Raw genomic sequence first — 24387 nt, 5'->3', positions numbered from 1 at the left:
CATAGCGTTTTGACAGTTGCCGTCATATTTTCGGAATCAAAGCACCATATACAGGAACAGCATTCCGGCCCTGAATCTTATACCGGAACGCCGTTTCAGCCCTGAATCTTATATCGGAACTGCGTTCCTGACCGTTCTGGCCCACTTTTACCCCTGACCCTATTGAAAACCTGTGGTGGAAATTGAAAAAAATGGTCCACAGCAAGGCTCCAACCTGCAAGGATGATGTGGCAACTGCAATCAAAGAGAGTTGGCACCAAATTGACGAAGAATACTGTCACTCATCAAGTCCATGCCTCACAGACTGCAAGTTGTCATAAGCCAAAGGTGGCGCAACTAAATACTAGAGATGTGTTTTGATTGTTTTTTTTTTTGTTTGTTTGTTTGTTTCTGATGATTCCATATATTTTTCCTCAGAATGGAGTGATTCTATGTTCATTTCCCTGCACTTGCTCTATAAAAGTAACATTTACTGACCACCACAATGTTTTTTATTAATTTCTTTTAGTGTTTCTGAATGCTAAAGAGTTGCACTTTTGGACTAATTCGTTATTTTTTCTAGCTTTTTATCTGAGTTTGTTCTACATAATGAAATGTCTGATTGAGTGCTCGTCCGAGATAGGTGATTCCATACTTTTTGCTCGGGGTTGAAGAAAAATAAATAAATGAGGATCTTACAAAAGAACAATTGGCTAAATTGGCAAAACTCCGCTAGCTTAAATGCTAGAATAATGCTCATGTTTACTAGATTGTCCACCAGATAGTTTCTGGTTCGCACCAGATGGTTTAAATTTATTTTATTTCTGTCGATGTCCCTTTAGGGGCTCCGTAATATGAATAAATACAAACATGGAAATATTATTTACTTGAAAAAAAAAATTCCAACAAATTACAATACATTAAAATGTAATGAGTTGTTTTACACAACTTGATCCTTGAGTTCAATTTTTATCAATTCCACCAGAGGGCGATATTTCTCAAAAAATCAAAGAAAGCGGTGTGCGGCAACGAAGAAGACCATTAAAACATGGCGACCTAGTGTAGTGTCCACGTTCGTTTGTTGACAAATATAAAAAAAATATCCCAGCTTTTGCTTCATTGCAGATTTGTCAGACCCAAGCATGTCGAGACTCATCGTTAAAAACCTCCCAAATGGGGTAAGTAATCAAAACAGCTAAACATTACTATTATGGTGTTAGTCGACCTGAACTGTTGTCACGATGCTAAAATGTTCAACTCGATCTTGACGCTAGAGAGAAAAAAAAAAAACAATAATCGATATAATATTTGAAACTGCATTAAAAAAAACCTCCAAATTAAATGTTATTTCTTTTTTAAATTCAGTGCCATGGACGATGACAGACGTCCAATCATGTGGCTTCCAATTATCCTTCTGCTGTGAATTGGAATGAGTTTATCACTACTAAACGTCCAATCCATTTGAACTAGGAACGAATGAACGTCCATTTGCTGCCAGCACGTCCAAATGAATTGGACGTCTAGCGCCATCAATGGCAGCCAATAAGTGAACAAGAAAAATGCTACAATGACCATTACAATCAAGAATAGTGCAAAACCAAATTTACCCCATGACAAATTTCTGGCAACGTATGGTACTGTAGTACAAAACAACAACAACAACTGAATATCAATACTTTTGCAATCAAACATCGGATCAGGATACATCATTTTAGAATTGGTACTTTAGACAACCCTAGATCAATCGGGTCCGATCACGTCATTTTCAAAGTATCGGAATTGGCAAAAAAATATCGGACATGCCTTTTTTTAATATGTATATATTTTTTTATTAAATCGTTTTCTAATTGTGTTTAACGTTACAGACAAAATGTCTTAACACTCATCCAGAGTCCTTAGTTTTGGCTTGAACAAGGGCTATCAAATTTATCGTGTTAACGGCGGTAATAACTTTTAAATATTTAACGCAATTAATGCATGCGCTGCACTACCCACTCACGCGTTGTCGCGTTCAATCTATAATGGCACCGTTTTACGTATACATAGAGTTAAAAGGCAACGTTAAATGAGTAGAGAGAATTTTGGCAGACTTTGAAGATTTTTTTTAATTGGCTAAAGCCTTACAATCCCTCTCTCAACTATTAGAAATATCGTGGGAAGCAATGTGGGGAATAAAGGTAGTAAGTTGATCTTTTTCTTGACACCCTATTTTATTTCCCAACGCAGAGAAGATATATCAATAGGTTCCACTACGCACAGTCATGGTTGCACTTCTCATCATGCATTTGGGTAGAAGTTAAATGGCTACAGTATAATTTACTGAAAGCTCAACAAATACACTAGATGGCAATATTTAGTCACAATATACAAGGTCACATTTATCCTTTAAGAATTACAAGTCTTTCTATCCTTGGATCCCTCTCACAGAAAGAATGTTAATAATGTAAATGCCATCTTGAGGATTTATTGTCCTAATAAACAATGTTGAATGTATATATTCGTCCGAGTTTTATTCATTTTTTTCTTAATGCATTGCCAAAATGTATATGATCGGGAAAAATTATCGGGTATGATTGGAATTGAATCGAGAGCAAAAAAAAGCAATCGGATGGGGAAATATCGGGATCGGCAGATACTCAAACTAAAACGATCGGGATCGGATCAGGAGCAAAAAAACATGATCGGAACAGCCCTACTAGTAACTTGTCTTGTGCTCAGATAAAGGAGGAGAGGTTCCGAGGTATGTTTGCAGCCTTTGGGACTGTAACCGACTGCACTCTCAAGTTCACAAAGGACGGCAAGTTCCGCAAGTTTGGCTTTGTCGGCTTCAAAAGCGAGGAAGACGCAAATGCGGCGTTGAAGCATTTTCACAGGAGCTTTGTGGACACATCCAGAGTGACCGTATGTTCTAGACCTATTGCAAATATCACAGACATTACATATTCCCATAGCCATTTACGTGACATTGTTGGGCTACACTGCAGGTTGAGATGTGTAAGGCGTTTGGAGACCCCACCAAAGCAAAAGCCTGGAGCAAACACACTCAAAGCTCCGAACCGGACAAACCAACCATACAGAGTAAACCTGCCAATAAAAAGGTGGGAAATTCTTCCTTCAGCAGAAACTGTAAATGAAACCCACCTTTAGTATGTTTTATTTGCAGCTTGTATTGTTTTGTAATTGTAGGAGAAGGCGGAAAAGGAAGGCATCAGTGCACTAAAAAATGTAAGTTGCTGTTTTAGTGCCTTAATATAATCATCTATACCAGAGGTCCCCAACCTTTTTTAGCATTATGGACCGGTGTGAAAAAGCTGTCCAAAGACGTCTGTTTTTCAGTCATCTTTGCTAGCGTGTAGTCATGTAGGCGTTTAACCTTATGTGCATCTTTCTTGATTCTTGATCTCTTAACTACAGTGCCTTGCAAAAGTATTCGGCCCCCTTGAACCTTGCAACCTTTCGCCACATTTCAGGCTTCAAACATAAAGATATAAAATTTTCATTTTTTGTCAAGAATCAACAACAAGTGGGACACAATCGTGAAGTGGAACAACATTTATTGGATAATTTAAACTTTTTTAACAAATAAAAAACTGAAAAGTGGGGCGTGCAATATTATTCGGCCCCCTTGCGTTAATACTTTGTAGCGCCACCTTTTGCTCCAATTACAGCTGCAAGTCGCTTGGGGTATGTTTCTATCAGTTTTGCACATCGAGAGACTGACATTCTTGCCCATTCTTCTTTGCAAAACAGCTCGAGCTCAGTGAGGTTGGATGGAGAGTGTTTGTGAACAGCAGTCTTCAGCTCTTTCCACAGATTCTCGATTGGATTCAGGTCTGGACTTTGACTTGGCCATTCTAACACCTGGATACGTTTATTTTTGAACCATTCCATTGTAGATTTGGCTTTATGTTTTGGATCATTGTCCTGTTGGAAGATAAATCTCCGTCCCAGTCTCAGGTCTTGTGCAGATACCAACAGGTTTTCTTCCAGAATGTTCCTGTATTTGGCTGCATCCATCTTCCCGTCAATTTTAACCATCTTCCCTGTCCCTGCTGAAGAAAAGCAGGCCCAAACCATGATGCTGCCACCACCATGTTTGACAGTGGGGATGGTGTGTTCAGGGTGATGAGCTGTGTTGCTTTTACGCCAAACATATCGTTTTGCATTGTGGCCAAAAAGTTCCATTTTGGTTTCATCTGACCAGAGCACCTTCTTCCACATGTTTGGTGTGTCTCCCAGGTGGCTTGTGGCAAACTTTAAACGAGACTTTTTATGGATATCTTTGAGAAATGGCTTTCTTCTTGCCACGCTTCCATAAAGGCCAGATTTGTGCAGTGTGCAGACTTTCCCACCTCAGCTGTAGATCTCTGCAGTTCATCCAGAGTGATCATGGGCCTCTTGGCTGCATCTCTGATCAGTTTTCTCCTTGTTTGAGAAGAAAGTTCGGAAGGATGGCCGGGTCTTGGTAGATTTGCAGTGGTCTGATGCTCCTTCCATTTCAATATGATGGCTTGCACAGTGCTCCTTGAGATGTTTAAAGCTTGGGAAATCTTTTTATATCCAAATCCGGCTTTAAACTTCTCCACAACAGTATCTCGGACCTGCCTGGTGTGTTCCTTGGTTTTCATAATGCTCTCTGCACTTTAAACAGAACCCTGAGACTATCACAGAGCAGGTGCATTTATACGGAGACTTGATTACACACAGGTGGATTCTATTTATCATCATCGGTCATTTAGGACAACATTGGATCATTCAGAGATCCTCACTGAACTTCTGGAGTGAGTTTGCTGCACTGAAAGTAAAGGGGCCAAATAATGTTGCACGCCCCACTTTTCAGTTTTTTATTTGTTAAAAAAGTTTAAATTATCCAATAAATGTTGTTCCACTTCACGATTGTGTCCCACTTGTTGTTGATTCTTGACAAAAAAATTAAATTTCATATCTTTATGTTCGAAGCCTGAAATGTGGCGAAAGGTTGCAAGATTCAAGGGGGCCGAATACTTTTGCAAGGCACTGTATATACACGACACTGGATTTTTGTATTAGATTCCGTCCCTCACAGTTGAAGAGAACTTATGATACAAATTACAGACCTCTACATGGCTTGCAAGTGGGAAAACCAGCAAAATCGGCAGTGTATCAAATACTTGTTCTCCCCACTGTATCTCGACTCGGTCATTAGTCAATAGAGTAGGCAGGCAGATTGGTGTGTAAAGAGGCACAAGCAAGAATGCGGTTGGGAGTGAATTATTACTTCTGTGCAGCCCAGTACCATATGCGCCGCAGACCGGTACCATTCCCTAGCCTGGTGGTTGGGGACCACTGATCTTTAACAGTCTAAGGTTTCCCAAATCACATCACTTACATCTTGTTTGATTGCAAACATAACCTTTGTGTATTGATCATCATATGCCTCAGCTGGTGGAGGATGAAGGGTTCAAGGAGTTCTTGTCTGTGCATCTGAATCGAAGCCAAGCAACAACATGGGCCAACGATGCAGTGCAGGAAGCGGTCCACCCTGACGACGCCAAAGTAAAGACCAAGAAAAAAGTGGCCGCAGATGATTACCTCAACTTTGACTCTGACCAGTCAGAGGAAGAATTTGACGAAAGAGAAGAAGACGACGACGAGGGCAGTGAAGATGACTGTAAGTAACAGTGAACATTTCAAGAATTAGCAACAGATTTTCCCCACTAACTATTCATGCGCTACATTTTTTTGTAAAGTTTAGTCAAAAAAGGCGATGTGGTAAACACGATTGGGTTTTACAGGCACCACCAAAGAAGCTCTGAAGTCCGATTTGTCAGATATGGATTATCTTCGCACAAAAATAGTACGAACTGAGGAACCAATGGATGAAAGTCAAGAGACTGATGGCAAAAAGGGAGAAGATTGCGGACCTATACAGCTCAACGACAGCGCTTATGAGAGCGGAGACCGAGAAAACGCCCTTGAGATGAAAACCTCAGAGTCCTCTGAGGACAAGAAGTCAGGAAAAGACAAAAAAAATACCAAGCAAGAGGTGACTAATCATTCATGTTTACTCTTCAATAACTGACCTCTGTATTTCATTGTGCAGTTTCCCCTCTTTTGGTCCTAGATGGTACCAACAACAGAGTTCACAGTGAAGCTAAGAGGCGTCCCATTCAATGTTAAAGAGGTGAGTACACTTACATTATATTTGTAGAGGTTTATGTTTGGTGAAAAATAGTCATAAATGTCACTTTTTGATTAATAACACTATGACTGTGTCTGTATATAAAAATAGCAACAAATTAGAGAATTCATGACGCCACAAAAGCCTGCCGCAATCAGAATTGGAAGGAAAGAAAGTGGCAACAGAACAGGTATTTGTTTTATAGAGAGCTGATTTTAATTTCCTATGCACAAATTATGTTATTAAATAGCCTGTGGATCTTAAACACACATACAGTGTATCAACATCAAGGTCTTGTTTCTGTTTTAGGCTATGTTTATGTCGATTTACATTCTGAAGAAGATGTTGAAAAAGCCTTGAAGAAAAATAATGATTATATTGGTAAGAGCTTGATCTAACGGTGTGAAGTGAAGTGATAATACAGCTCCTAACAAAAAGTATGGAATCAGCAGTCTCGGACAAGCACTCACTCAGATATTTTATCATGTAGAACAAACTGGGATAAAAAGCTTGAAAAAAAATGAATTAGTTCAAAAGATCAACTCTTTAGCATTCAGAAACACTAAAAGAAATGAATAAAAAACATTGTGGTGATCAGTAAATGTTACTTTTATAGAGCAAGTGCAGGGAAATATATTTGGAATCACTCCATTCTGAGGAAAAAAATGGAATCATGAGAAACAAACAAAGAAATAACAATCAAAACACATCTCTAGTATTTAGTAGGACCACCTCTGGCTTTTATACCGGCTTGCAGTCTCTGAGGCATGGACTTGATGAGTATTTTTCATCAATTTGGTGCCAAGTCTCTTTGATTGCAGTTGCCGGATCATCCTTGCAGGTCGGAGCCTTGCTGTGGACCATATTTTTCAATTTTCACCGCAGGTTTTCAATAGGGTTGAGGTCTGGGCTATTTGCAGGCCATGACATTGACTGAATGAGTCTTTCTCCAAGTAATGCTTTAACAGTTTTAGCTCTGTGGCATGATGCATTGTCATCTTGGAAAATGACTAAACATATTTTCAATCAAATGGATAAGAAAGCTGTCTAAAATTGTGCATTTATTGAAGATTTAACCACAGCCATCTCCCCAGTGCCTTTGCCTGACATGCAGCCCCATGTCATCAAGGACTGAGGGAATTTTGATGTTTTCTTCAGGCAGTCATCTTAGTAAATCTCACTGGAACAGCACCGAACAAAAGTTCCAGCATCATCACCTTGCCAAGAATCTGCATTGGACAAGGTGTCAAGAGGGAAGAATCTGCATTGGATAAGCTGATGATGCTGGAACCAAATTGATGAAGAATACTCAAGTCCATGCCTCAGAGATTGGAATCTGTCATAAAAGCCAGAGGTGGTGCAACCAAACACTAGAGATGTGTTTTCATTGTTATTTCTTTGTTTGTTTCTCACGATTCCATATTTTTTTCCTCAGAATGGAGTGATTTCATATATATTACCCTGCACTTGCTCTATAAAAGTAACATTTACTGACCACCACAGTGTTTTTATTCATTTCTTTTAGTGTTTCTGAATGCTAAAGAGTTGCACTTTGGAACTAATTCAATATTTTTTCAAGCTTTTTATCTGAGTTTGTTTTACACGACAAAATAATGGAGTGAGTGCTCGTCCGAGACTGGTGATTCCATACTGTTTGCTCGTTGTTGTAAGAGATATGAGTTTGCTTCTGTTTTTGTGGATGTCATTAGGAGGACGCTACATTGAGGTTTTCCGAGTCGATGCATCCAAATGGAACAGGAATGACCAAAAGGACAAAATAATTGACAGAAACTTTACCAGGAAGCTGAAGGAGGATGAGGAAGAAGAGGATGTTGCAGATTCAGGACGACTTTTTGTCCGAAATCTCCCATACACTTGTGCAGAAGAAGACGTCAAAGAATTATTTTCGAAACATGGCGAGTTAAATATCCGAAAACCGGATGAATACATTTATGTTGAAGCTCGCCTTGGTAAAATAATAATGCTCCTTTATATTTTGCATCACTATTAGGTCCTTTAACTGAGGTGCTCTTCCCCATTGACAATCTTACAAAGAGACCTAAAGGTTTTGCTTTCATAACGTACATGATTCCAGAAAATGCTGTGACAGCTTTGGCCCAGCTGGACGGACACATATTTCAGGTATGTTTTGACATGATGCTTGTTAACTTAATATCAGGATCAACTTCAACACCATTGGCGACACTAGACGTCCAAATTTTGACAGGGAGCAGCAAACAACCTGTAAATGTCCCAAAAATCAACAGGTCCGGCCCCCTGAACAATTTTTTTAAATTATAATTATTTTTAATGGTGTTATTTATTTCCTGGCTTTTTTCTGTGAAGAACCCAGAGAGGGTTATTTGGTTATTATCTATTTAATTAATAGTGTTATTATTATTTATTATATTATATTTTGGGCTGTCAAACGATTAAAATTTTTAATCGAGTGAATCACAGCTTAGAAATTAATCATAATTAATCGCAATTCAAACCATCTATAAGATATGCCATATTTTTCTGTAAATTACTGTTGGCATATTTTCATTATTTTTTTTAACGCAACCCTTCCAGGTTCTTTGTTTAACCCATAGCAACGCCCTTGACAACGAAAATGCTTGTCTTCGGCAATCTTCGGGAATCTTCGGAAATTACGTCACACCGGGAAGTGCGAGGGAAGTCCGCCATAGAACAGTATTGTTTGTTGCATTGCTTCTCGGTAAGATGCCACGCATGTTTTGTTCTCACTCAAACGAAAAGTTGTATGAGTGGCTAAAGGATAGCAGGGCACGTAAATGGACATCTTTCGTTTGCACGAAGCGAATGAATTTCATGCCATCATCGAGTAGTGCTCTCTGCAGCAAACACTTCGAAGATGCCTGCTTCCTTAACCGGTCTGCTTATGATCAAGGATTTGCCAAACAGTAAGTGTGATTTTTGGATAGATGACTGATGACTTTGTCAAAGCAGAGCTGCCAACTGTTGTGGAATGAACAGTATAAGCTAGCATCGTTAGCCGAAAGTTAACTCGTGGCAATCCCCGATCATAGTTGTTGTTGCGTTCGCTAGGTTAGGCGTGTTTAAATTGTGCGTTAATCCACTGTCAATCGGGAAAGGGGTGTGGATGTGCACATAAGCGGGTCGGCGTCGCGGTAATTCACGGTCACGTTGCAGTAAGAGACACACACCGCCGTTGAGTTTGTGCACATTTATTTGTATTTGTATTATGTATTTCCACCTTCATGCTTCTAGCATTGCATTGCATTTGTACCGTTCGGCGTTTCTTTCACGGTGATCGCTTGATAGCCTTCTAGTTTGTTTCGCGAGAGCCGCTGACAGGTGACAATTTAGCGTGTTGGCATTGAGTCAATCTCGCAGCGAATCTGCAAGCGCGCAGGTCACGCAATGAATCATGGGAAATGTAGTCTCGGGACAACACTGAAGTGGTGCTTTGTAATCTGTTCGCTTGTGTGAAAAGACTACATTTCCTCACGCCATTAGACGCCACTTTGTTTTATTGTTGCTACAATAAAGTGGAGAAAGCCATCGGCGACTGATATAGTGGATAATATTTAGTTGTAATACGGGAGTTCACCAGTAGAGTGTACGCATGTCATTTAGATGTGTTATTGTTTGTGCCTTACTCCTTCACTAAAAGAGAGAAAAGTTGTTCAGAGTCACTTGGCAAGACGTTGAGTAAAGTTGTAAAAGCCAATAAAGGTGTCGTGTGGGTCACTCGGTCAAGATATAACAATGACTCATCTCCTTCTTTTCCCCCCAACGTTTTTATATTATTATTTTATATGCACGAGAGCTGCCGGATCTGCCAAAATGAACATGAAGTCTGATTATTATTTTTTTTTAACAATGTCATCAGATAGACAAAAACATAAAATTATGTGCAAATGCCTGCATCTTCAAATCATGAAAATAATAACAGCCTATATCTTACCAATGTTGTAATCTCGATGGGTCTTGTATCTATTCCATGTCAGGTAGTCTAGGCACATTGTTTGCATCCTGATTAGCATCTGGCTAATACATGTTAGGTCCAACATAAAATTCCAAGCTCCTCTTCTTCCTCCAACTCTTCAAAAACTTGGATCTCCTCCCTTGCGCTCAATCTATTGCTTATATCGCAGTTTGAATCATTGTTTGAAGGGCTTTGTATGGCGGCCGTATGTATGGAGGTGCCATCGCGTTTCCGGTGTGACGTATCACTTCCGGGTTCGTCCCCTTTCAGACTGAAACTTCGGAAACGCGATTATTTTGTCAAATATACAACATATAAATGATTTTTTCATGCTTTATTTGTTGGACAATGTTGAATTACTTTACTTGTGACCCTATTTGGCTTGTGAAGAAATTACTTCACATTACTGCTTTAAATGGCAGATCGGGTTAGTGGTGTTGAATGAGGACGCTTTTTTTCCCGCCTCGTGGAACTTCTGCAGTGCATGCTTTGCAGATGGCGAGAGTGTCGTTTTTTTGCACACACGGATAAATCCAGCCACGCTGGTGACAGAGCCGCCATGATCTCCAACTGGAGTGCCTCTGTTGTGTAACTCCGCCTCCTCAATCCCTCCTCCCTCAGGGGAGGGGTTGAGGAGGCTGCAGTGCTGAATTGGACAAAACTGCTTCGGTTGCGCACATTTGGAGGCTAAATCAAGTATATAATTATCGGAATGTATTTTCAGTTTAATTTTTTAAAATCTGGATTATCTGTGTAATGTCAAAATTGCCATTATCAGCTGATAATTATCGGTTATTGATATTATCGTGCATCTTTAATTGTCTAAAAATGGTTCAGTATCTGGTGAAATGTCTTGTTTTCCCATGTTTATTTATAATTTCTCTTTACCTAAAAAAATGTTTTATCCGATTACTCGATTAATTGATGGAATTTTCAGTACAATACTCGATTACTAAAAATTAAGTAGCTGCAGCCCTAGAATGAACAAAGTTGAATCGCTGCCACCCTCCCACTTCAAACAGATTGGATGTTTACTAGTGATAAACTCATTCCGATTCAGAGCAGAAGTATGAAAAGAGCTTGTTCATTAGTTGTTTTGTTGTTTTTATCTTTATCAGAAATTGTTGCGAGATGTTTTCGTCTTAAATTATATTTTTATGGTCCTAAAATGTGTAAAAAAGCATTACATTTGACTTTTTAAAAGGATGCAAGAAGCCAGTGTACTAGAGTATGTTAAGCCTGCACTTCAGGGGAAGTTGAAAGTTTTTTTGTTTTGTTTTTTCAGGGCAGAATGCTTCACCTGCTCCCGTCCACAGTGAAGAAGGAAAAAGGTGAATCATCAGAAGCTGGAGGTCCAGGCTCGTCGTCTTATAAACGTCAAAAGGATGCAAAAAACAAAGCTTCCAGTTCAAGGTAACCACAATCAGATTAATGCTCTTTTGCTCTTTTCTTCTTGTCTGTTGATTTCATGTTTTTTGTTTCATTTTTTTTGTTTTTTAGTTCACATAACTGGAATACACTCTTTCTGGGCACAAGTGCAGTGGCCGATGCCATTGCTGACAAATACAACACCACAAAAAGCCAAGTTTTGGACCATGTAAATTCTTCCCGTTTTCTCAGAATGCTCCATTATACTGCCCTTCCAAATCTAAGTTGTGTCCTTTATTTGTTGCTGTTTCTCTAGGAGACAAAAGGAAGTGTTGCAGTACGAATGGCTTTAGGTGAGACCCAGATTGTCCAAGAGACTCGCCAGTTTCTACTAGACAACGGTGTGAGCTTGGATTCCTTTAGTCAGGTATGGTTTTACTCAAGCCTGTCGCAATATGCAATAATTCGATTTATCGCACAGTTAATAAAAACGAAGGGGGTCATTTTTCCGCTGCGATTTATCAATAAGTGCACACGTGCAGCAGACGTGCTGTTGAAAGTTCGCCGGGCCTGGAGTCATCAGCCCAGTTGCTTATTCATGATTTAACCAGCGAACATGGACAAAGAACGCTCCATCATGGAGGTGGAAAGTCACAAATTGATTTATGATGCAGCAGATCATCATTATAAGGACAACATTAAAAAGGAAGTTGTATGGTGTCCTATTATGTGTTTTTCTGGCAGTGATATCAAACACAAGACGTGCTGACAACTTTGTTTTTTATTAACACACAGCTCTCACAACACTTCCTCAACCTGTGGCTTTCGGCAGGCTGTGTCTCTCTCACTGCCGCGTCACATGAACAAAACAACGTCACCGTTGCGTGTGCTTCAGGGTGCCTCGGAAAACATCCAATCAGAATATTACACATGGAACGCCATAGCAGAAGCTATGAGGGGAAAAGTTTTCATTTGTGTATGTATAATATAAATAATTGCCTTAAGTTGTTAACTCATTCACTCCCAGCCATTTTCGCCGGTGCAACCCCCTTTGCTCCTGGCCGTTTTATTGGATTTTGACTGATTTTGCAAGGCCCACAGAAAATTCTGTTCTGTTGCTATATAAACATGGACACCAAACACCAAAACACCAAAAGAGAGATTAGACTTTCTTCTTTCAGTGGAAAAAAAAGTTAGTTCATATTAGGGCTGTCAAAATTATCGCGTTAACGCGCGGTAATTAATTTTTTTAATTAATCACGTTAAAATATTTGACGCAATTAACGCTCATGTCCCACTCAGAAAGTATTCTGCCTTTTGGTAAGTTTTACAGCAAGGCTTTTTGCGCTGTCCAACAGCGAACTCTTGTGGTCGCTTTGCGACATGGTTTATTATTTTCTTCTTTTCTTCATTATGGCTGCACGACGTCTCGGGCTGATAATGTTGTGCTTATATGATCCTTGGACAAGATTTGTCCGTAAGTATGGTTGTTGTAAAGAATGTACATATTATGTTCGTAAGCCAAATGTTATATTTTTTGTATGAGACGCTTTTTGTTTGTTTAGTGAACCTGTATAGCGTGCTAAGCTAACGTTGTTGCTAATGCAGTGCTGTGTACTTTTTTGTTGTTGTTTCACAACGGTCTAAAGAAGACAGTGGTTTGAGGCCATTTTATTAATAAATCAGAAGAAAAAGGAAGAAGTCTGATTATTAAGGCGTCGTTCACTAGCTGTTTAGCTTTGGAAAAAGTAGACGCTTCGAAGTGAGGACAGCATAGACAGATTTAAATGACAGTAGAGTGAAATGCCCACTACAGTCCTTATGTACCGTATGTTGAATGTATATATCCATCTTGTGTCTTATCTTTCCATTCCAACAATTTATTTTACAGAATATATATATAATTTACAGAAAAATATGGCATATTTTATAGATGGTTTGAATTGCGATTAATTAATTTTTAAGCTGTAATTAACTCGATTAAAAATTTTAATCGTTTGACAGCCCTAGTTCATATCTTTTTCCATTCTTTAGAAATAAGCATTAGAAAATCGCTTTGTTTGCGCAATTTTCCAATTTCTGATGAAAAACGGAGAAATTGAGCTTTTTTGTGTAAGCATACATTTCAAACATAACTTTGACTTTAACAGCTATTTTTTGCTTTAGTTACAGTGCCCTCCATAATTATTGGCACCCCTGAAATAGATGTGTTTTTTTAGCTTCTAATATATATATTTTTTTAATTCAAATAATATGGGACCTTAATGGAAAAAAGAGAAAAATCCAACCTTCAATACAAGTGCATTCATTCAGCGGGGAAAAAATCCCACATAAAGAAAAATTATTTGACATCAAATAATGTGTGTCACAATTATTAGCACCCCTGGTGTTAACACTTTGTACAACAACCTTTTGCCAACATAACAGCACCTAATCTTCTCTATAATGTTTCACAAGCTTGATTTTGTGTCTGGTGAACCATTTCTGTGTAGATTTGGCCATATGTTTTGGGTCATTGTCTTGCTGAAAGACCCAGTGACGACCCATCTTCAGCTTTCGGGCAGAGGGCAACAGATTTTGATGAATGTCCTGGTATTTCAAAGCATTCATGATGCCATGCACCCTAATAAGATTCCCAGAGCCTTTAGAAGCAAAACAGCCCCACAGCATCACTGACCCACCCCCATACTTCACAGTGGGTATGAGGTGCTTTTCAGCATGCGCATCTTTCGTGGCACGCCAGACCCACTTAGAGTGTTTGTTGCCAAAAAGCTCAATCTTGGTCTCATCTGACCAAAGCACACGGTCCCAGTTGAAGCCTGGGACCGTGTGTATTTTTGTGTGAGACCAAGATTGAGCTTTTTCCCCACTGAATAAATGCACTTATATTGAAGGTTGGATTTTTCTTTTTTTTCCCCATTAAGGTCCCATATTATTAGAATAGAAAAAAAATATTAGAAGCTAAAAACCACATCTTTTTCAGGGGTGCCACTGTACATCCCAAACATCTGAATGTTTTCCTTTTACAAAATAAGATAAACAACAAGAGTTTTTGATAGCAAAGTAACAATTCATTTACACATAACTAACTGAAAGATGACGCTGTTGTGGCCGCGAGAGCCAGTTTAACTTTTCCATCATCGCCGTCTTTCTCATAAAAAAAAAGATGAATAAATAAAGATGAATTTTTATGAGTCTCTGCGGGCTCTGCTCGCGAGTAGCAAGGACTCAAAGGCATCGTCCGCTGCACTAGTGGTCCCGGTCGTTTTGCTCGGTCGTCCAGCGCCTGGCATCCCAGGCGTCCTACCGGTTGTTCTGCTCGGTCGTCCGCCGCCTGGCATCCATTCGGTCGTCTTCCGCCGGCACCCGGCCGTGTGGCTTGGCCGTTCGCTGCCGATGAATCAGGTTGTGGGTCTTACTAAATGCGCTACTGCCCTCCAGTGGCCAGTTTTATTGTTTTAAAATGGATTTTCAGCTTTGTGCTTTGGACCTAAATTGAATCACGACCCAGAGATGTCTTTTTTGGGGGAAAAAAAAAAAAAAAACGTAAAAGGCGTCTTTGGGACACTGAAACAATTAAAAATAGAACGTATTTATTAGAGGCATGCGAAATTTCTGATTCTTAGATTATTCGCGATTCGGCCGTGGAAGATTCGAGAACGATTCACAAGCATCCAAATTCCGATTATTGAATTATACCAGGTAAAGCAGTCAGCGTGGTCTTCAGGACGCAATGAGGAACGGACCGAGAGTAAATATCATGTTCAACTCATGCAGCTAGTTAAAAAAAAACAAAAAACAATGAAACTTGACTGCAGCCGTCAGGCGCTACAAACAGTCCCCAGTTGCTAGTTGCTACAAACATATGGCAACATACGGCTATGGTAGATATCACATATATCTAGAACTAGATGTGAAATGACAGACGACGGCGGGGTTAGAACATATATTAGAGAACTAGATGCGAAATGACAGATTTTCCCGCGCCAGTAAACAGGCGCCATCTTAAAGCAGTTGACTTCTCTAGAAGGCTCTGTTGAAGCGAACCTAATTACTTTTTATCTTAAAAAAAAAAAAAAAAAAAAACGAAATCGACAAAATCTTAACTTGAATCTATCTTTAAATGATGAAGGTTCAGGGTGAAGAGCTGTGTTGCTTTTACGCCAAACATATCGTTTTGCATTGTGGCCAAAAAGTTCCATTTTGGTTTCATCTGACCAGAGCACCTTCTTCCACATGTTTGGTGTGTCTCCCAGGTGGCTTGTGGCAAACTTTAAACGAGACTTTTTATGGATATCTTTGAGAAATGGCTTTCTTCTTGCCACTCTTCCATAAAGGCCAGATTTGTGCAGTGTACGACTGATTGTTTTCCTATGGACAGACTCTCCCACCTCAGCTGTAGATCTCTGCAGTTTATCCAGAGTGATCATGGGCCTCTTGGCTGCATCTCTGATCAGTTTTCTCCTTGTTTGAGAAGAAAGTTTGGAAGGACGGCCGGGTCTTGGTAGATTTGCAATGGTCTGATGCTCCTTCCATTTCAATATGATGGCTTGCACAGTGCTCCTTGAGATGTTTAAAGCTTGGGAAATCTTTTTGTATCCAAATCCGGCTTTAAACTTCTCCACAACAGTATCTCGGACCTGCCTGGTGTGTTCCTTGGTTTTCATAATGCTCTCTGCACTTTAAACAGAACCCTGAGACTATCACAGAGCAGGTGCATTTATACGGAGATTTGATTACACACAGGTGGATTCTATTTATCATCATCGGTCATTTAGGACAACATTGGATCATTCAGAGATCCTCACTGAACTTCTGGAGTGAGTTTGCTGCACTGAAAGTAAAGGGGCCGAATAATATTGCACGCCCCACTTTTCAGTTTTTTATTTGTTAAAAAAGTTTAAATTATCCAATAAATGTTGTTCCACTTCACGATTGTGTCCCACTTGTTGTTGAGTCTTGACAAAAAAATTAAATTTCATATCTTTATGTTTGAAGCCTTAAATGTGGCGAAAGGTTGCAAGATTCAAGGGGGCCGAATACTTTTGCAAGGCACTGTATGAGATAAATTGTCGCACACTAAAATTTGTTATCGTGAAGGCCTAGTTTTACTGTAGCTACTACTGAACACTGGTCACCTTTCTTCTTGTTTAAGTTGTTGTTCTGGTGTGCAGGCAGCAGCAGAGAGGAGCACTTCTGTGATCTTGGTGAAGAACCTCCCAGCCGGAGTGACAGTGTCCGAGTTGGAAGAACTTTTCTCCACTCATGGCTCTTTGGGGCGAGTGCTGTTGCCGCCCTCCGGCCTCACCGCCATCATTGAGTTCCTGGAACCCACCGAAGCGAAGCGAGCTTTTACTAGGCTGGCCTACAGCAAGGTTTGTTCCACTTCAAGCAATTTGAGTGCTGAGAAAATTGAGATCATAGATTTATGTCTGTACCACAGTTCCATCATGTCCCACTGTATTTAGAGTGGGCGCCTGTGGGGGTGTTTGTTGAAGCCAAGCCAGTACCAGGTACCATACCAAACTGCCCAGTAACGATGTTTAATGTCACTGTTATGAACAATCTATGGCTCTGTAAAAGTAAAAGCACAGGATGTGGAAGAGAAGAGGGAGGAAGAAAAAGAAGATGAAGACGAAGAGGATGAAGAAGATGTTCCAGGTTCCACACTTTTCATCAAGAATCTAAATTTCAGCACAATGGAGGAAACACTTCAAGAGGTAGTTTTATAACACGCTAGAAAGTGGAAAATAATCTCACTGATTTTAAATGCTCTGTCTTTTTTGCCGCAGACTTTTTCAAAATGTGGCAAGGTGAAGTCTTGCACAGTCTCCAAGAAAAAAGACAAAAAGGGTATTCTATGTTCTCGTATAGTCTTCACTGTCAATCAAACAATGTGGTGCAACACTACACATTTGGCATTCATACACTGAATTGTTTTAACTTGTAGGCAAAATGCTGTCAATGGGCTATGGTTTTGTTCAGTATCAGACATCTGAGGCGGCACAAAAAGCCCTGCGACAACTTCAGGTATTTGGATTTCTTTTCTTGTCTTCTGACTTGTCTGTATGTCACATAACCGCATTTTCTTTTGCACTTTGACCAGCACTGCAGTGTGGACGGACACAGCTTAGAACTGAAGGTTTCAGAAAGAGCTACCAGGTAATATTATAAAATGCTTCTCACATGCTAAATTTGGGAACCTGAGGACTGTTATTGAAACTAGATTTTATGGGGAACTCTCCGATAATGGATTTGTTGGATTGTTATACAGTAGTGCTGCAACAACTAATCGATTAACTCGAGTGGGGGAAAAAAATTCGAATTAAATTTTGCTGCTTTGAGTATTCGTTTAATTAAAGTGGTGTTGTAATGGTTTGTTTTGAAAGTTTGCTTTTAGTTTTATTGATTCTGGGTGGATGCGTCCCTCTAGTGGCAACAGTGAATATGACAACTCATTTTACCTGGCTGAATCCAGCTGCTCCCTGTTAAGACCAACATAAGCAAAGTTTTTGTTTGAGCTAAATGCATTCGTAATTTAGTTTATAGGTATATTTAGCCGTTTTTTTTTTTTCTTTTTTTTTTTTGTGGGAATATGTGTTTGAACCATTTGTTTAGAGCACTGTAAAAAAAAAAAAAAAAAAGTTCAAATTTTATAGCATTTCAGCTAGCAGACATTTGCTGTGTAAGTTAGCCAACTGTTCTTCTACATAGATCCTCATTTATTTATTTATTTATTTATTTATTTATTTATCTTACTTCGTACTGTTTGGCGCTCACCTTAGGTATTTTATATTTTTTATGTTCCTTATCCGATTACTCGATTATTCGAACTATTTTGGAGCTGAAACAAATACTCGAGCAACTCGAGTAACCCGAGTTTAAAAACTGATCCGAGTAATTTTATTCACCTAAGTAATCGTTTATTTTGACAGCTCTAAGCATCATGTTTTGCTCGGACTACTTTTAATGCGGGACAACGCGCTGATGTCATGTGCGTAGAGGAAGAAGCAAAAAAAAAAAAAAACTGACTGCAACCGACAGCCGCTACAAATACTAGCCCACACGATGCTACGTTGGTAGCAGGTAGCGTCTGATGAGTCTCATAGGCTACGTTCATACTACAGGTCTTAATGCACAAATCTGATTTTTTTGTGTTTTTCCGACTCGAGTGAGGCATTAACTTGACGGTCTGAACGTGACAAGTCGCATAGAACTGGACCATTTCAAAATCCGATCTGGGTCACTTTCGTATGTGGTTCAAATCCGATCTGGGCCACATCCAGACTGTCGCGGCGGTCTGTACGGTCCAGTCTCTCAAATCGGAATTCATGTAGCAATTACGTCATCAAAAAGCAAGAGAGACGCCACGATAGCGGTGCAGCTGTGCGTTATTAGCGCCTAGCTTGCCTCGAACACACCTTTTTAGGAAGGGTCGGACTTGACAAGTCATAAAAAAATAAAAATGGGTTTAGGATAAGCCTGAGAATAATCTGTTTTCTGTCTGCTCCATATAAGCAATATTTCAACATTGCTTACACGGCCGAGAGTCGGGGAAAACTGCGCGTATGTGTGGCTACGTTCATACTACAGGTCTTAATGCACGAATACGATTTTTTCGTGTTTTTCCAATTCGAGTGAGGCATTAACTTGACGGTCTGAACGTGACAAGTCGCAGAGAACTGGACCATTTCAAATCCGATCTGGGTCACTTTCGTATGTGGTTCAAATCCGATCTGGGCCACATTTTTCCAGACTGTCGCGGCGGTCTGTACTGTCCAGTCTCTCAAATCGGAATTCATGCAGCAATTACGTCATCAAAAAGCGAGAGAGACGCCATGGTAGCGGTGCAGCTGTGCGTTATTAGCACCTAGCTTGCCTTGAACACGGCTTTTTAGGAAGGGTCGGACTTGACAACTGTCATTAAAAAAAATAAAAATGGGTTGAGGATAAGCCTGAGAATGATCGGTTTTCTGTCTGCTCTATATAAGCAATATTTCAACATTGCTTACACGGCCGAGAGTCGGGTGCAAACAGCGCGTATGTGTGTGTGACATGCACGGACAGCGCGTGCATGCTATCGATCCATATACTTTGAATATAAGCCTAAACTGGGATTATTTATGTCTGTTATTTGTGTCCTCTTTTTAAAAAGCAAAATATGATATCCCTGGAATGACTGATGACAGCCAGCATGTGTGGTCATTTGTTTTGATGCTTCTGCGCATGCGGGACGTCTTGCTCAGCGCTTGTCGGACTGCGAATTAGTGCGCATGCGTAATACTTGAATGGTCTCAATGGACAAAGGCAGTCTGAACGGGCACGCCAAAAAAACAGATATGACAAAAAATCGGATTCGTGCATTAAGACCTGTAGTATGAACGTAGCCATAGAGATCACATGTATGTTGAACTAGATGCGCAATGACAGACTCGCCCGTGTCTGGGCAGCGTTAGTAAACAACCGCTATCTTAAAGCAGTAGAGCGCTAAGCGCTAATAAAGAGCGCTAAGCGCTAATAAATAAAGATTAATGTTGCTGTCACTAGCTCACGTAACGTTAGCCCTGCGGAGGGCTAGGTTTCTTTTAATTATGACCATAATTATGACCACTGTCGATGCGTGGCTAACGTGTCTTACATACAGGCTTTAACATAACATAGCGTTGTGGAGTGATGAGGGTGTAAAATAAAAACTCAATAATGCTAACCAAGTAGCACTAGTCCCTAATGTGCTCCAATAGACCCTACCCACGTGACGTCACAACTCCGCTCTCCTGAATGGTACCGCCCAATCGACCGTCAAAACATAGTGTTAACCTGTTACGGCTACGTACATTCCTCCTATTTACGGCGTGTTTTTCTGCTCCTTAACATTAATAATCAAAATGGTGAAGGCGTGTGTGGCTGTTGGTTGCACTAACAGAAGATGGAAGGAGAGACTTGAAGTTTTACCGTATTCCGAGGGATCCAAAGAGGAGAGCGAAATGGACGGCTGCAATTCGACGTGAAAACTGGGCACCAAAAAATCACCACAGACTATGTAGTAGTCATTTTATATCCGGTAAGATGCATTTAAGATATACTTAGAGGGTTTTGGGCTGACAAATAACCACAATTAAGATCATTGCTAGGCTAATCGCCGACAATATACACGTATGTATGTAGAGTGAGAGTGCTATCGCAAAACCATATAAACATAAAAAGCCCTAACTGCATTGACAAATGACATGAAATAAATTAAACTTGACAGTGGATGTTAGCGGGAATAAAAGATTTTGAATTGAAAATTTCGTAACTCACCTTTCCAAGCACAAGATAGATTCCTGCCGAATTTTCGTGGACGAGGACCTGTTTCACCCAACCAGCAACGAAGTATTTATAAGCCTCCAAGCTCTTGAAGTTTTTCAAATTTTCGTGAGAATAGGCTGATTTTGTGTGGACAGGATAGTTGTAAATATCAGCGTAGCAGATGTCAGGCAGACAGGGCGAAGACAGTGGGTCGAAAAACATCGATTTGGGCATCAAATATGGATCTGGCGACTGTATAGAACGAAGCTTTTCCACATAACGCCTTTTATGCAACACATCCAGTGAGTTTACGGCATCCGAAAGCACCGGGTCTTCCATGATATGCATTTTAAATTCCTCGATCAATTGAAACCAATGCTAATACAGAGACAAAATGACGGACAAGGGGGCGGAACCATACAGCGAGCACGTGGTTTTGTGACGTCGGTGGGTAGGGTCTATACAGCCTGTATCATATATTTATTTTGAACACTGCAAAAACTCAAAATCCTATCAGGACTTACAGTTTAGACTAACTTAAAACTTAACTAGAACTTAAAAATGGCTTGACACAAATAGAAATTCAATTGAAACTCGTGGGGAAAAAATCCTAACGTTTAAGTGATGTGTGTTATCAAGCGTAACGGCATTTTTAGGTATATATCCAAACATATGTTGTCTTGCGCTTTGTGCAGAACTGCAGAAGTGTCCCGCAAGAAAAAGCAGGTGGAAAAGAAACAAACAGGATCGAAGATCCTCGTACGAAATGTCCCCTTCCAAGCCACTGTCAAGGAAATTCGAGAACTCTTCTGGTAGCATCCATACACAAACACAGCTATTCATTCCCATTGTATACGGACAGTGAATTGATTCCGATTGTTTTGTCAGTACATTTGGAGAGCTGAAAACTGTCCGCCTTCCAAAGAAAGCAGCAGGTACCGGAAATCATAGAGGCTTTGGCTTTATTGACTTTGTCACCAAGCAGGATGCTAAGGTTTGGAAAAACAATGTATTGGTGTTTATTAATTTGTCTATCATGAACACACAGTATTAATAATACCATGTCCATTTTTACTTCCAGAAAGCATTTGCCGCCTTGTGCCACAGTACCCATCTTTACGGGAGACGCCTTGTGCTGGAATGGGCTGATGCGGAGGACACCGTGGAGACACTGAGACGGAAAACAGCTGAACATTTTCATGGTAAATTTATCTTCTGAAGTGTGATGATTAGTGTGTTCAAGGTAATCATTCTTACTACATTGTTTCAATTTTAGTAGCCAGCAAAAAACAACGAAAAGCGGAGGTGCTAGGGGGAATTCTGGAAAACATGGAAACTCAAGATGATGCAGAGGACTAAAATTTATGCCTATTTTGAAGCCATACGGAATTGAGGGGTTAAAACTGAAGAGTTTGATTTCTACCTGCCTCGCAGCCATTGTATGGTATCTTTGTGCAACATACTGAACCCCCAAGATTATCTAATGGCCATCAGTCTGTCACTAAGCCATCGCAACCCTTTTCAGTACATGCCTAGAAAAGGATAGAAATGCAAAATGCCACCATGCGTTGCTGAATACTGAACAATCTTGATCTTGTATGCTTTTATAGAGGAGAAAAAAAAGCCTCTGGATTTATCATGTTTTGTATAGAATAATGAAAATGTTTTAAATAAAGACTTGTTTAAATTAAATTATGGTGTCCGTTTTGAATTTTAAAGACAATACAGTGATCCCTCGGTACTTCGCACGTCAAACCTCGTGCCCTCAGTCCATTGCGGATGTTTTTTTCACAATTAAAAAAAAAAAAAAAAACAATAAATAAATACAGATGACCCGATCACGTATTTACTGCTCTTTGTTGGTCAGGCAGTCCTGGAGTTGCTTATTAAAGTTATCGATGATCGACAGACGTTCAATGTTTGATCTTGCCACAGATGCTTGGAAGCCTAAGCCTCAAAGCGCCGCATGCGTCAATAATCGTTAACTTGTTAAAACAGTTGGTGTGGCACCTCATTGTGTGTAAGTGAGCAGCTTCAGCGGATTTGAGTGGACTCACTCAATGAAGCATTTAATGGAGACAAGCATATTTCTACTTTGTTCTTGTTTAAAAATAATTTGGTGGGACAGTAACATAGTTAAAACTTATAATTACGTTTGAAGTGTTTAAAAACTATTAAAATTTTAAATATATATACAGTGTAAACGTATATATATATATAAGGGGTGTCAAACGATTAAAAATTTTAATCAAGTTAATTACAGCTCCAAAATTAATTCATCGTAATTAATCGCAATTAATCGCAATTCAAACCATCTATAGAATATGCCGTATTTTCTGTAAATTATTGTTGGAATGGAAAGATAAGACACAAGATGAATATATACATTCAACATACGGTACACAAGGACTATTTGTTTATTATAACAATAAATCAACAAGATGGCATTAACATTATTAATATTCTGTTAAAGCGATCCATGGATAGAAAGACTTGGTAGGTCTTAAAAGATAAATGTTAGTACAAGTTATAGAAATTTTATATTAATTAATATTATGAATAATTCTCACTCAAAAAATAAACTAATAGCCCGCCATTGTTGATGTCAATAATTACTTACACAATACTCATGGGTGCTGAAGCCTATAAAATCAGTCGCACCCAAGCGCCAGCAGAAGGCGGCAAAACTCCATAAAACACAATTAACAAGTGGGCATGTCACTGTACTGTCATTTAAATCTGTCTGAGCGGGGCATGTGCGTTAATTGCGTCAAATATTACGTGGTTAATTCAAAAAATTAATTACCGCCCGTTGGCGCGATAAGTTTGACAGCCCTAATAAATACATATTTGTAAAACATAAGTATCACGCAAAATGAATATATATTTTTTTATGGCTGTCAAAATTAACGCGTTAACGAGGGGTAATTAATTTTTTTAATTAATCCCGTTAAAATATTTGATGCAATTAATGCACAAATGCCCCGCTCAAACATGTTAAAAGGACAGCAAAGTGAAAAGTGTACTTGTTGTGTTTTTCGGAGTTTTGCCGCCCTCAGCTGGCGCTTGGGTGTGACTGATTTTATAGGCTTCAGCACCCATGAGCATTGTGTAAGTAATTACTGACATCAACAATGGCGGGCTACTAGTTTATTTTTCGATTGAAAATTTTACAAATTTTATTAAAACGAAAACATTAAGAGGGGTTTTAATATAAAATTTCTATAACTTGTACTAGTTATTATCTTTTATTTATTTTCTATATATTTTTATAAATATGTATTTTATTTATTATTTTTAGTCATCTTTTAAGACCTACAAGTCTTTCTATCCATGGATCGCTTTAACAGAATGTTAATAATGGTAATGCCATCTTGTTGATTTATTGTTAGTAAAGAAATACAGTAGCCTACTTATGTACCGTATGTTGAATGTATATATCCATCTCAGTCTTATCTTTCCATTCCAACAATAATTTACAGAAAAATATGGCATATTTTATAGATGGTTTGAATTGCGATTAATTACGATTAATTAAATTTTGAGCTGTAATTAACTCGATTAAAAAATTTAATCGTTTGACACGCCTAATATTTTTTGAAATCTTGCCATACGAGTT

General features: G+C 39.3%; 1 protein-coding gene across 2 annotated transcripts; it reads left to right on the top strand.

The window, feature by feature from the left end:
* Window positions 1-1008: 1008 nt before the first annotated feature.
* On the top strand, window positions 1009-22435 carry LOC130913972 (probable RNA-binding protein 19). Of its 2 annotated transcripts, none has more exons than XM_057832975.1 (24): window positions 1009-1157; window positions 2698-2880; window positions 2964-3077; window positions 3166-3204; window positions 5401-5629; window positions 5754-6004; window positions 6083-6142; window positions 6251-6329; window positions 6449-6520; window positions 7849-8055; window positions 8151-8281; window positions 11398-11525; window positions 11613-11709; window positions 11797-11907; window positions 16655-16855; window positions 16924-16993; window positions 17064-17200; window positions 17273-17333; window positions 17431-17510; window positions 17587-17642; window positions 21464-21580; window positions 21657-21762; window positions 21850-21970; window positions 22048-22435. In XM_057832975.1, the coding sequence occupies exons 1-24, from the start codon at window positions 1122-1124 to the stop codon at window positions 22125-22127; spliced, it is 2766 nt and encodes a 921-aa protein (XP_057688958.1). In that variant the 5' UTR covers window positions 1009-1121; the 3' UTR covers window positions 22128-22435. The 2 variants fall into 2 exon arrangements, with proteins under 2 accessions (XP_057688958.1, XP_057688957.1); XM_057832974.1 differs by having other exon boundaries at window positions 22045-22435.
* The last annotated feature ends 1952 nt before the right edge of the window (window positions 22436-24387 follow it).

Source organism: Corythoichthys intestinalis, chromosome 3 (genome assembly GCF_030265065.1).
Source record: "Corythoichthys intestinalis isolate RoL2023-P3 chromosome 3, ASM3026506v1, whole genome shotgun sequence".
Taxonomy (NCBI): domain Eukaryota; kingdom Metazoa; phylum Chordata; class Actinopteri; order Syngnathiformes; family Syngnathidae; genus Corythoichthys; species Corythoichthys intestinalis.
This window is presented reverse-complemented; position numbering and strand designations above follow the sequence as displayed.